Here is a 12,632-nt window from a genome sequence, read left to right on the forward strand (position 1 = left end):
CTACTTCAGTGACAACATTAATGGTTTTTCTCTATTCTTTTTGGTCATTGATTTTCATGGAAAACTTATGGGAGCACAATAAAAAATCCCAGTGTCAGATTTGGTTAAAAGGTATTGGGGTTGGGGCAGAACTAGAATAGATAAGTAACACAGTATCATTATTTTTGTGTCCACACAAGATCAGGATAAAAACATATCCTGTTGTGGAAACTTTATTTAATTGTTCACCATTCTCACTGAAAAAGGAGGAGAAGAATTGGTTATATCAACACTTCAGTGTTAAATACTCAGGTTAAATACTCACAGTTTGAATTCCTGAAGCACAGGAGATTGTCTAACCTAAAGCAATGTCTTTTAGCAGTAGCTTACAGAAGAGAGAAGTGTCTGAAGCTCTGCTCTCTGGGCTGCTCAGAAAGGTGTGGTCCCCTGAGGATTTGTGGAGTCCTGGTTTCCACACAGGTATTATGTGAGTGTTAAATTCTGCCTCCCGGGAACTGCTCCAGATGGTCCCCAGGAGTTTAAAACAATGCAACCTACCAAAATTCTTCCTCACTGAAGAGAGTATTTTGTTACTTCTCCCGCCTGATGTCCTGGTTGTCAAAATGTATGTATATCAGGAAAATGGTTCTTGTCTGGTTTTGAAAGGGAAGGGAGAGATGTCTTAGCTTATAGTGATTGCCCCTTTGAACCAGAGGAGCCTGGAAATATCCAGAGAATAACCAGCCATAATATTGATGCAGCTTTAACAGGAAAAAAAAAAAACCAAAAACACAGAAGTGCAGAGGGGGTAATGAAGTTGAGGCAGAAGCTTAGACTTCAGTCTCTGCCTGCTGAAGTCCTGCCCAGCTGAAGTTGTGAGGAGCCACCTTCTCTCTGCTCTCAGGGCGGTGTTGTGCTCAGCCTGCTTGCTCTGTGAGTAATGATGTGTTTCACGGGGTTTAGGATGCAATGGCACTCTGCTAAGTACAGGTTTCTCTTAGTGACCTGGTCTGTGGGTTTGAGTCCTTATGTAATCAGAATTAATGATGATGTTTTATAATGCTGTGATCAGATAGCATCTACAAAGCAGAAGTGGGTTGGTTTTTTTTTTTTCAGTTCTCTGTTTTACTCTTATCCTTGCCCCATGTAGTCTGAGGTGGGACAAATCTTTTGCATCCTTGTCTGATAGAGCAGTTTCCAAAATGTTCCATCCCTATATATTCTCTGAAAAACCTTGCTGATGCAAGCAAACCAAACTTAATAAATACACAGTTCTTCTATATCCTGTGGACTTTCTGTTCAGAGAAAAATTCAGCATTTGATTCCTGGGAAGAAAGTTCCTGTGAAACATATGATAATCAGTAAACTTTTAGTCTTCTGTAACATTTTTTCCAAGGATATAAAAGATGTATGTGGTGGGACTGGGAGTTTTAGATAGGCACATAATACATTTTGAATAAATGGCAGTCAGATAATTAAATAACTACACAGGAAGACAAATTGATAATCTTTTAATATTTCTTCTAAACAGACCTCCCACAGGAGTGTTTGAGTTGTTGCATCGCACCTGGTTTGGGGCTGAGGGCTAGAAAAGGAGTGTTTATTTTTAGACTGAACATCTACTAATGTTTTAGTTAACAGTGTCCCTTGAATGGACCTGCTTTCATCAAAAGCTCCAGAAAAACCTGAATATTTATAATTTTAAGAAGTTACATAGCTGTATGTGGCATCTGGTTATAAATTGTGTCCCAGTGGTTTCATTAATTGTGCAGATTACAAAACCAAAATTAACAGTTGAATGCTGTGTTAAGAAACATGTTGCGGAATGAGAAAAGCCACTTCCCTCCTCCCTACCTGGATGCTGTGAGGCTCATCCCTGCCCAACTGGGAGAGGAACACGGTGGCCTTGCAGTGTTTTAAGTCCCTGTTAATGCAGCGGGTGAGAAAGTAAGTGAGGGACAATACTGCTGCTGCTTTACATTAGCCTTATTTTCCCTTCTCTTTCTAATCCCTTCCCTTAAGGACTTGCTTTGTTCTTGATGTTCTGTATCCTTAGAGCACGTGACAGTGAGTGAGAACAGTGCAGGCAGTTTTGTGTGCCCTCAGTCAGATCCTCTATCCTGTAGTGGTACATGCTGCACACAAGTTTCTGTTAGTCAGGAAATGTACCCAGGAGAGGTGTGTGCTGCCAGCTAAAGATGGTTATCTTAATAAATGCAACAAAATCTTGCAGAAATATTGTCTTAAGCAAACAACTTTTAATGCTGAAATTAGTTACCTTTAGAATTTGAGAGAGACACTGCTCTGCTAGGATATGATTACCAGCTTTGGAAATGTGTACACAAATATTCTGTGCTTTATTCTTATAGATAGTTCAGGCAAGGTTTGGGCACTTTCAGGATTGAGGAAAAGAAAATTTAGTTTAGGTTAGTTGTGGAAAGAAATGTACATCTTGGTTTGTTAATTCAATATTGGGTCCTTGAGCTTTCATGTAAAATATTTCTCCTTGGTAAGAGGCTGCAGCCCTTTGGTGGGTGAGCAGGGTGCTGCTGGTAAATAGCTCAGGCCTTGTTGGTGTGTCTCCTTGGCTGTCTCACATACTTTGGAACTTGTTTTTCTTATTGAGTCATCATAATTCCTACTAGGAGTGGACGGTTCATTGTTTTCTTGTCTTGTTTTTTAACTGTTCTACGGACAGCCAAGCAGGCAGTAAGGAAAGATCACTTGTTGTTTGGGGTAAGTCAGCTGCCACTGAACTCAGAGTTCGACACTCAGCGTGGCTGTGGGGCTGCCCATGCTGTCCACCCTGTTGTCACTTTTTCCACGAGCAAATTTAAGGTGATATGTAACCTCACGAAGAGAATAATATATAGAAGAGGGATTCCTGAAACAGTAAACATTGGTGTTACTTGTAAGATACTGTTGGAGGTGGTGGGGGAGTGGGGGATGAAGAGTGTGTGTTCCTGTCTATGTGTATGAAAAAGGTTGCTCCGTACACATGGGCTTCAGTAAGGTTTGTGAAGATTTAAAAGCAGAAAACTAAATAAAGAGCTGGGTAGAGGAATAAATGAGTCAGTAGCAAGTCAAGATGTTCCTGTGGTGTGGCCAGCCCTCTTCAGCTTTATTAGCTGGTTTATGACGACAAAAAAGATTTTTGTACTTGTCCGTGCTCAATCCCTTCTTCCAAGCAACCTTTGAACTATTTAGTGAGTTTGAACCAAGCCAGTCAGAGAAGAGGACTAAAATATAATTAAACTTCTTCCCTTTAGGGGAAGGGACAGTTAAGTAGAGGGTGAAGGCACAAGCGGTTCCTCTGCAGTGGGAGAGTTTGTTCCGTGAGTGAAATGTCTGTGTATTGGCAGGGCAGCCACTGCCCCTGTCTTTAATCAGCTTCTTGCCCTGTAGGTTTTTGAATGTCATAGGAGGAAACTATGACTTGTGGGAGCTTGGAAATGAAGGTTGAGGAGATATAAAGAGGAAAGTCAGGGGAACATAGAAAAGACACACATTTGGTGGAAAATGGACATGATTAGTTCCAGGGAACTCTAAATACTTGTAATTCCTGTAAGAATCTAATGTAGGTTGATGAAGGGGAGTTTCTGTACTACAGCCACGGATTTGGAAAGCTGTATTTCATATTTCCTAGAAAAAAACATACTGTTTCCTTCTGTAATGAAGGAGGTAAAAGAAATTTAATTTATGTTTTGCTGCCACTTCAGGAAATCTTTATTTTGTCATCGACTCACAATATACCTACTTTTGAAAAAATTAAAAAATTTGTTTTTCTTTCAGTGTTTTCCCTTTTCGGTTTTCCTCCTCCACCTTTTCCCCAGTTTCCCAGCCTGTGTATGTCAGTTTTCTGATGTTCATTCCCAGAGCTTATGATATACCAAGCACCTAGTGCGAGGTGCCAAGGCAGAGACAGTGTCCTGCTGTGCTCCTGGTGGAAAACATCCCGTAGCAGGGGAGAGGCATGTAAATTCCCCTTGTTTCCACCACAGTTCCAAGTAGGCAGAGCCATCAGAGCCATCTAGTTCTGACTCATAGATGTGGATGTGTATATTCTGCTGCTTTTTTTTTTTTTTAATGTTTTTGAAATGCACACCCCAGTTGTTTGTTAAGGGGATGAAATATTAAAGACTAACTGAAATGTATGGCAGAAAAACGACCCCATTAAAGAGGGGGAAAGCCTGGCAAGGTGTGTTTAATGCATGGTGTTACTGCCACTTAACAGAGCAAGGGAGCACTCATGGCTCTGCCTCTTCTGTTGCTCTGTGTTTTATTTGATGCTTGCAAAAGCAACCATCTGAAACTGCTGAGTAATAAATGGCAAAAGAAAATAATGATGTAACAGGTGAAGAGAATAGTTGCACCACTAACCAATTCTTTTGTGACCTGTTTATAAGTTTGGCAATTTCTTCATCACAAGTATTTGGTTTGTAACAGTGTGACTGCCCAGAAGATGATGCTAATTTTAATTTTATTCAAGAAGCAATTGGCAAAGGTGGTTTGTCTTAGCACAGAGTAGTCTGGTAAGAAAAATTCAGTATATTAAAAGCAGTCTTATATATTCTGAAAAAAAATTTTAAGTCCTCTGCTTCTGTTAGCCTGCAATACTTAGTAATGACAAGCTAAACAGTATAGTGGTGAGATTTCAGAGTGCTTTAATGTTTGCTGTTTATCCACATTTATTTGCCTTTACAGAGATTTGATAAACTTGCTTTAAAATCAGTTTACTTCTTCATCCTACATGTCTTGTAGTCCCAGTCCTACAGTTTTGTTTAGCAGACTGGGATGTCTTTACAGAGCTCCCCTCACTGCAGCAGTCCTTACAAATACTGTTTACAAAGTCTGCTCTTGCCTGATGAATTACGGTGTTGGACGGGCCGCGCTGGAAACATTAACTTTCCTTCTTTTTTTACAACAGCCATGGCCAACCCTTTTTACAGAGAGCTTTGCTTATGAGGGTTTGGATTTATGGAAAGTGAGGACATCAGTGTGGTATATGTTGATGTGTAACTTGTCCTCTGAAGACTTGTGCTAACCTTTAGGAGTGGGTAATTTATTAATTAAAAAAGGCACCTTTGGCCTCGTGGTGTTTTACTAACTTGGTTAGGCAGTTCTACCTTTCTTGTACTTTGCTGAAAGCTTTTTTTTTTTTTTTAACTCTTGCCATACTAATAAAGACTCCAAGAAGCAGAAAGCACTCCCTCAAACTACTCTCGCTGCCTTCAGATGAAGTTCTTGTTGGCTCTCTGCCTGGTGGGTGCAGTGAGCTTTAGGCACTTTAACTGAGACCATCTCTTGTCTGTTCTCTTTCCAAGATGAGGTACAAAGTACATGTGAGTTCTTGTAGGGCAGGTTGGGATCCTCTCAGGTAAGTTCCTTTGCCAAATTGCAGGCCTTGTTCTGCCCTTGAACTTTATGCAGGCATCATGTTTTAATCAGTAGCTGACTCTGAATGAATTTACATGTTTGTTCTGATTTCAAAAAATCTGATCCATGGACTCAAGATAATGTGTTGACTTGATCTCTGCAGAGTAAATTTAAGTCTTAGCTAAGGTATAAGTAATTACAGTGGAGAATGTAACATCTTTCAAGTTCAATTAGGCAAAACAGGCTGCATTGCATTTTAAATGACACACCCCCTTTATTTCATATTAACATCTTTGTAGATTCTGAATGCGAAAAGCCTTGAAAAAGGTTAAAGCAACTCACCAGTTCACAAGAGTTAACCTTTCTTGGATAGTATTCCTATATTACTGAAATTAGTTTGCATGCAGTAGTGGTACATCTCAAAAGAGGGATTAATCTTGATCACAGGGTTTCCAGCACTGATATATTTGTAACAGTGCTAGGGAATCAAGAGAAACTCTTCCAAGTTCATCATTATTCACAAAGTCAACAGGATGTTTCCTCTTTTGTTTACAGACTTGATACTGCAAGTTCCCTGCCTTGACAGCACTCATCATGGATAGTGGTAAGTTTGTTAACAGTAATGAGTGTGCATTCTTTATTATTGCCTATGAAATGGGCAGTAACACACCCCAAAACCATCCTCTCCTCAAAATCCCAATAACTTTGCACAAAAAATGCCCTCTGGCATTGAACTGGTTTGAATGTTATGTACAATTCAGATCTTGCCCACACTGATCTGAACTGGAATCGTACGACTGTTCTGACAGAGGTATTATTTGAAGACCATAATAATCACAGATTATTGTGATTATTACTTACTTGTGGCCCTTTGAAAGTTGGCTGCAGAGTGAAAACCACAGAGCTCAATTTCCAGCCTTGAGTACTTTACTTTTAACTGTTTTTAATCTTGTCCCAGTACCTCCAAAGTTTTAGAGCAGAAGTCCCTTTTTAAGCTTCATAAAGAAATGTACAAATCATTTTCCACCCCTCTGCCTTATTTAAACCAAATGGCTTTATAAGATAAACTACAGAAAGACTCAAATTTAATAGCAGCAGCTTCAAATTTAAAGTTAAATGTTTATTTTTAGCATGGTGGTTTTAGTCTACTTGGATGTTGGGAAGGAGTCAAAAAAAAAAAAAAAAAGAAGCCTCAATAATGGTCTCAATAGAGCTGGTTTTGGTGTCCAGGATGCCCCAGGCTTTGCTTTGGCCACACTTCTATGTCCCAGAATACTTTTCCCACGCTCCTGCTCCCTTTTCCTTCTGTCACTGAAGACCTGAAGCCTGTTTTCTTTCCCTGTGACAGCTTCAGCTGGCAGGCTGCAGTGTTTTTATCCTCTTGTGTCCCTGCCTGTCTCTGGTTCTGACTGAATCTCACCTTGGTAGAGTATCCATCCTTTATTAGGATACCAGAGAATGTGTAGTAGATGGATCTGACTGTATTGCCTTCTTCAATAATTAGAAGTGAAACTAAGTATTTGGAATTATTTTTTTTGTAGCTTTCTGATGCATAAATACTTGGTAAAAGACAAGTATTGCAGTTACACACTGAACCATGTCTGAAGAAATAATGTATTTAAATGCATTAAGGCTGGTAGTTGATATGTATCTTCATTTATATTCTACAAACATTGAGGGAGTGAAAGAGGCTTTAAATTATTTATTTCTGTGTCTACTTTACATAATGCCAAAATCATAAATTTGATTTTTATCTTGTATTTGCTAGTTAATCTCCTTAAAAAAGGTGAGAAAGTAAGTTTTATCATGCTTCATTACTTTATTCTTGCCACATACAAGTCTTCCCTGATTGTGCTGAGCTCCATAGTAACAGCTGTAGTGATTTTGGCCACCCTGTGGCTTAGCTGAAAAGGCAAAGTAGGTTTTTTTACACACTCCTATCCAACTATAACTGAATATCTACAGGATTATGGTCCTGGAATACTAAGAAGTCAAAATGGGTTCTTCAATATGGTTTCATTCTCTCTTTTTATAGGTTCATCAGGCAAGGACTGATTCTCATTAAAACCCTGTAGTTCAATCAGTATCTTCACCAAGATTGCTTTGATTCATGTGTTCTCATGTTTCCTTGATACATTTGTATTGACTTCTCAATAGGATTTGAAGTCACTGGGAGTGTGCAGAGCGTTAAAAATGTCACATCAAAACAAACAAATTATTATGCTTTATTTTTTCCAGCCTTGCAGGTTCAAAATTCATTCCTGGTCTGGGCTAACCAGAAATCATTAATTATCAGACACCTTCAGAATATGGGATGTAGTTTATTTTCCTCAGTAGGCTTTTTTATGTCTCTGTGGTGTATATACATTTTGTATACTATATTGTGAGAGAAGACACTTGCTGAATATGAGTGCTAAATAAAAATGATGGGCATTTAGATAGTCATATATAGACCGTTCTTAAATACTGAATTGTCTTAATGTTTGCTGTTCATTGTCAATATATTTGAATCAGAAATGTATGTTTAGCTTCTTCTGGAAAACTAAAATATTACCTAGAAACTCATACCAGTGTGTATCAGATGCAACATTTCTTAACATACCAGCTTTAAAACCTTTATTCGGTTTCTAAATTGGAGCGTGCTTGCAGAAAAAAAAGGTTTGTATCTTGTTTCTGAGAACCAGAATCTTTAAGTCAGGGTACTTTGAGCTACCTGCATTTTCCTATATTTCTTTTCGCTCTGCATCCAGTACAAAGCTGTCATAATTTCTCTCATTGCTCTTTTCAGGGATGAATTCCAGCTGTGAAATTAAATTCCCTAGGTTTTATCTGCTGGAGCAAAGGAAACTTGATTTATAGTGCATTATCTACTCTTCAGTGATTCTTCACTTGGGCACTCTTAAGAGAGTCTGGCCCGACACTTGTTCCCTTCAGGAATGCCCACAAGGAGTTGGGAGAAGTAGGTGGAGCACCAGCAGTCCATCCCTGGGCATGGCTGTGTGCTGGCTTCATCATGTGGACAAGGCCTTCAGCTCATCACCTTTGGGTGATCACTGAGGCATGTGGAGAGAAACCAAGTTCTTCAGGCCTAGGGGAGAGTCAGGAGAACTCTGTGGGAAATGGAAAGAAACCATCTTTTTTTCTTCCCTTTTTGAAGAGATTTATGGTATTTAGTCAGTGAATTTATAGGAGATGCCCATGTGCTCACCTGTGGTGCTGTAGAAAACCAAATTAGTGGGAGGTGCAGTTGTAGGGTTGGCATTGAACTCCTGGCACCATCGTGGATGGTGTCATTTGTGTGGTGCATGTGTGTACATGTGTGCAACCTGCAAGTATATGAGTGAGTGGTGTTTTGGAATTTAATCCTCTGCAAAAGGAACATCACTGTCTAATGATCTGTAACCAAGCTGCGGTGGGTTGACCCTGACTGGACACCAAGTGCCCACCAAACCTGCTGTCACTCTGTTCCTGGTCAGGGGAGAGAAAATAAAGTGAAAGGCTCGTGGATTAAGATAAGGACGGGGAGAGTTCACTCACCGGTTACTGTCACAGGCAAAACAGGCTCAACTAGGGGAAATTATTTAAATTGGGAGAAAACAAAAATGAATCTTAAAACACTTTTTCTCCTTCCCTTCTGCTTGGTCTCAGCTTTACTGTCCATTTCTCTACCTCCTCCCCCCAGCAGCACAGGGGGATGGGGACTGTGATCAGTTCATCACACACTGTCTCTGCTGCTCCTTCCTCCTTAGAGGAGTGACTTTATTGCACTCTTCCCCCACTCCAGCATGGGGCCCTCCCATGAGGTGCAGTCCTTTGGGAAAAGTCTGCTCCAGTGTGGGTCCTTCATAGAGTCCACAGGTCCTGCCAGGAGCCTGCTGCAGCAGGGGCTTCCTATGGGATCACAGCCTCCTTTGGGCATCCGTCTGCTCTAGTGTGGGATCCTCCACGGGCTGCAGGTGCATCTCTGCTCCACAATGGACCTGCATGGGCTGCAGGGACACAGCTGCCTCACCATGCTCTGCACTGTGGGCTGCAAGGGAGCATCTTCTGCCTCTCCTGCTTCCCCAACCTCAGTGTCTGCAGGGCTGTTGCTGTCACATATTCTCACTCCTCTGCTAGCTGCTATTGCACAGAGTGTTTTTTTACCCTTCCAAAGTTTGTTATCCCCCAAGGTGCCACCACCATCCCTGATGGGCTCAGCCTTGGCCAGCAGCGGGTCCATCTTGGAGCCGGCTGGCATTGGCTCTGTCAGACATGGGGGAATTTTCTAACAGCCTCTCACAGAAGGCCACCCCTGTAGCCTTGCCACTACCAGAACCTTGCCACATAAACCCAGTACAGAGACTAAACAAAATTAAATTAAAGTAGATCAGCCTAATTATGCTAATCATTGCTGACAGATGCCACCACATCTATCTAGAGCAAAAGCGCAGTGATCATCTTTGTTTACTTGCTGCCCTCCTTCTGTAACATTAAAAATCAGATGATTAAGGAAAAAAACCCATCAGACTAAATGTAAATGAAGCAATGCACAAATGATTGCATAGTTCAGGAAAGTGGTATGAGTGCATTGGTGTGGCAGTGCATTGAATCATCATCCCCTCTTGCTGGCAGTGAGAGCCCAAGAGCAGTGTAGCACTGACATGATGTTCCTGCTTCCTGACCTGAAACACCTGGAGAATTTCTGCAACATTTACTGCAGATGTACCTCCCAGGTAATTCAGTCTGATGCATTTTGGAGTGTTCCAGTGCTACATATTACTGTAAAAATCATTGGCGCAGGGAGTTTGGGGGAAATCTGGAACATCAGAAGAAAAGAGAAAACTAAAGAATGCAAACAAAGAATACCTGTGTCAGAACATTGGTTGCCTTTTGGGATTATTTTGTTTATTCATCAAATAAGGTGAGGTTTTGTGTATGATTAAAGAAAATAGAAAGAGGCCAGTTCCCCCCACACCTCCAAAAGGGTACCCATTTCATGGTTGAGATTTCTGGAGTGAAGGGAGCCAGTCTGCTTCAAAGTTGCTTCAGAAAACTTAACAGACTAAAACATTGATAAATGCAGCTGTTCTGGTGTGAGTGACTCTGGGTAATAGTCATAAATATTTATATAAAAAACTTCAGAGCATTCTGTCTGTGATGTCCTCAGGCAGTTGCAAATATTTTTTTGGATGTTCACAGGCAGGATTTGTTTGTTCCATGTCAACTTAGTTTAAGAAGTTGCTTGAGCTGAGCATGTGCCTGTCTTGTCTGAGCACTTCTTAGGCACCAGCTTCAGTCTTGTTGAAGCACACAGGACTATGATGCTGAATTGAGGTCTATTGCACCTATGACATTATAGCACTAACTACTGAAATTGTAGGCCCTGCTACTTACAACAGCGAACAAAACTAGGAGAGGCCTTTTATCATATGAAATAAAAGGGAAGACTTTGAAAAAGCTGTTCCTTAAAAGCACTTTTTCTTTGAACAGTTCTAGCATGATGTTTTGGGTATCTATTTTAGAAATGACCTTTACTGTCTCACTTCTTCTTATTCAGTGTTCTTAACAGAGGACAAAGCCAACTCTGTGTTAAAAAGATACCCAAGAGCCAACACGTTTCTGGAAGAATTAAAGCAAGGTGACATAGAACATGAATGCAGAGAAGAAATCTGTAGCTATGAAGAAGCAAGAGAAGCATTTGAAAATGAGGAAAAAACGGTATGTTTTGTTGTGTATGTAAAGATGGGTGGTGTGTGCTGAATGCTTGTATGTTATCCAACACTACATTAAATTTGGGTTTATTTTGGTAGTGTTTCTTTAAGCAAATAAGGTGTACTATGGAGACAGATGGACTGCACAGTAATAACTCTCAAATCCGTCATAGAATTACAGAAAGGCTTGGATGGAAAGGGATCTTAAAGATCGTCTAGGTCCAACCTCCCACCATGGACAGGGATGCCACTCACTACACCAGGTTGCTCAGAACTCCATCCAACATCCTTGAACACTTCCAGTGATGGGGCAGACACAACTTCTCTGGGCAACCTGTTCCAGTGCCTCACCACCCTCTGAGCAAAGAAATTCTTCCTAACATCTAATATAAATCTCTCCTCTTTTAGTGTAAAACCATTTGCCCTTGTCCTATCACAATCTGTCTGTGTAAGAAGTTGGTTTCCCTCTTTTTTATAAACCCACTTTAAGTACTGAAAGGTGCTATAGGGTCTCCCCAGAGTCTTCTCTTCTCCATGCTGAACAGCCTCAGCTCTCTCAGCCTGTCTTGCTGGCAGAGGTTCTGCAGCCTTTGGATCATCTTCGTTGCCCTCCTCTGGACCTGCTCCACTTCTTTCTTGTGCTGAGGACCCCAGAGCTGGATGCCATGCTCCACGTGGGGTCTCACCAGAGCAGAGGGGCAAAATCCCCTCCCTGGCCCTGCTGCCCCTGCTGCTTTGGATGCAGCCCAGGACACAGTTTACTTTCTGGGCCTCTAGTGCACACATCTGTCCCAGTTAATCTACATTTCAAGGGGGTAGAAGTTTTAGAGGTAATTGTGTTTATGTGTTGTGCAAATTGGCAGCTGGAAAGAAAAGAAACAAGAAATAATACACCCATTTGATAAAAAGTGGCAGATGAGTTTTTACTCAAGTAGGCCATGTACTGGTTCTCCCTGGATGTCATAAGCAGGTGTAGCTGTCCTGCTTGGAAGAAATGGTGGAACTGGGACAGTGATGGGGAGTATATAGAAACAGAGGGCACAAGTCTTCACTTACCTCAATCCTTCTGGAATAACTTGTTTATTGAATATGTTCACGTGAAAAGAGTGAGGAGCTCAAAAAGCTTTCCATTTAAAATTCACCTTTGAATCCCAGGTTTTGGTTTTGGTGTAGCTGGCCAAAGTGTTCCGTGCCCAGACTATTAATAGTGTAAAAATAAAGTGGCCTTCTTCAAGCTAAAATCTGCAAGCCTCCAGAGAATATTGTTAAACATCAGTGATTTAAACATGGAAGGAGCAGTGATTTCAGTGCTACCATGTGTTATGCAAGGGCAGTGATCTATTAACTTGATGGGAATGAAGCAGAAACTGCCCACACAGAATTGTTGCCTAACTCTGTTGGCTTCTCTGATTTAAAGAAGCTTGTGGGCTAATGGCTCTGCAAGCAGTAGCTGCACATCATACCCAAAGTATCTCATATTGCTTCACAACAAATAAAGCCAGGTTTTTGATGATGGCATCTGAACTATTTAATGCAATAGTCTTTTTTTTTTTTTTTAATTCAAGATAGATATGGATGAAATTA

At 40.8% G+C, this 12,632-nt stretch overlaps 1 protein-coding gene across 1 annotated transcript in view; it reads left to right on the forward strand.

Annotated features, from left to right (window-relative positions):
- The window catches only part of PRRG1 (proline rich and Gla domain 1), a 34,261-nt gene that overhangs the window by 11,203 nt on the left and 10,426 nt on the right, over nucleotides 1-12,632 (forward strand). The window contains exons 2-3 of the mRNA XM_050333420.1: nucleotides 5,911-5,959; nucleotides 10,895-11,055. Coding sequence (XP_050189377.1) covers nucleotides 5,950-5,959; nucleotides 10,895-11,055 — 171 coding nt within the window. The 5' untranslated portion in view covers nucleotides 5,911-5,949. The remainder of the gene's footprint in view (nucleotides 1-5,910; nucleotides 5,960-10,894; nucleotides 11,056-12,632) is intronic.

This window comes from Myiozetetes cayanensis, unplaced genomic scaffold (assembly GCF_022539395.1).
Source record: "Myiozetetes cayanensis isolate MyiCay16 unplaced genomic scaffold, myiCay2020 scf5-8, whole genome shotgun sequence".
NCBI lineage: Eukaryota > Metazoa > Chordata > Aves > Passeriformes > Tyrannidae > Myiozetetes > Myiozetetes cayanensis.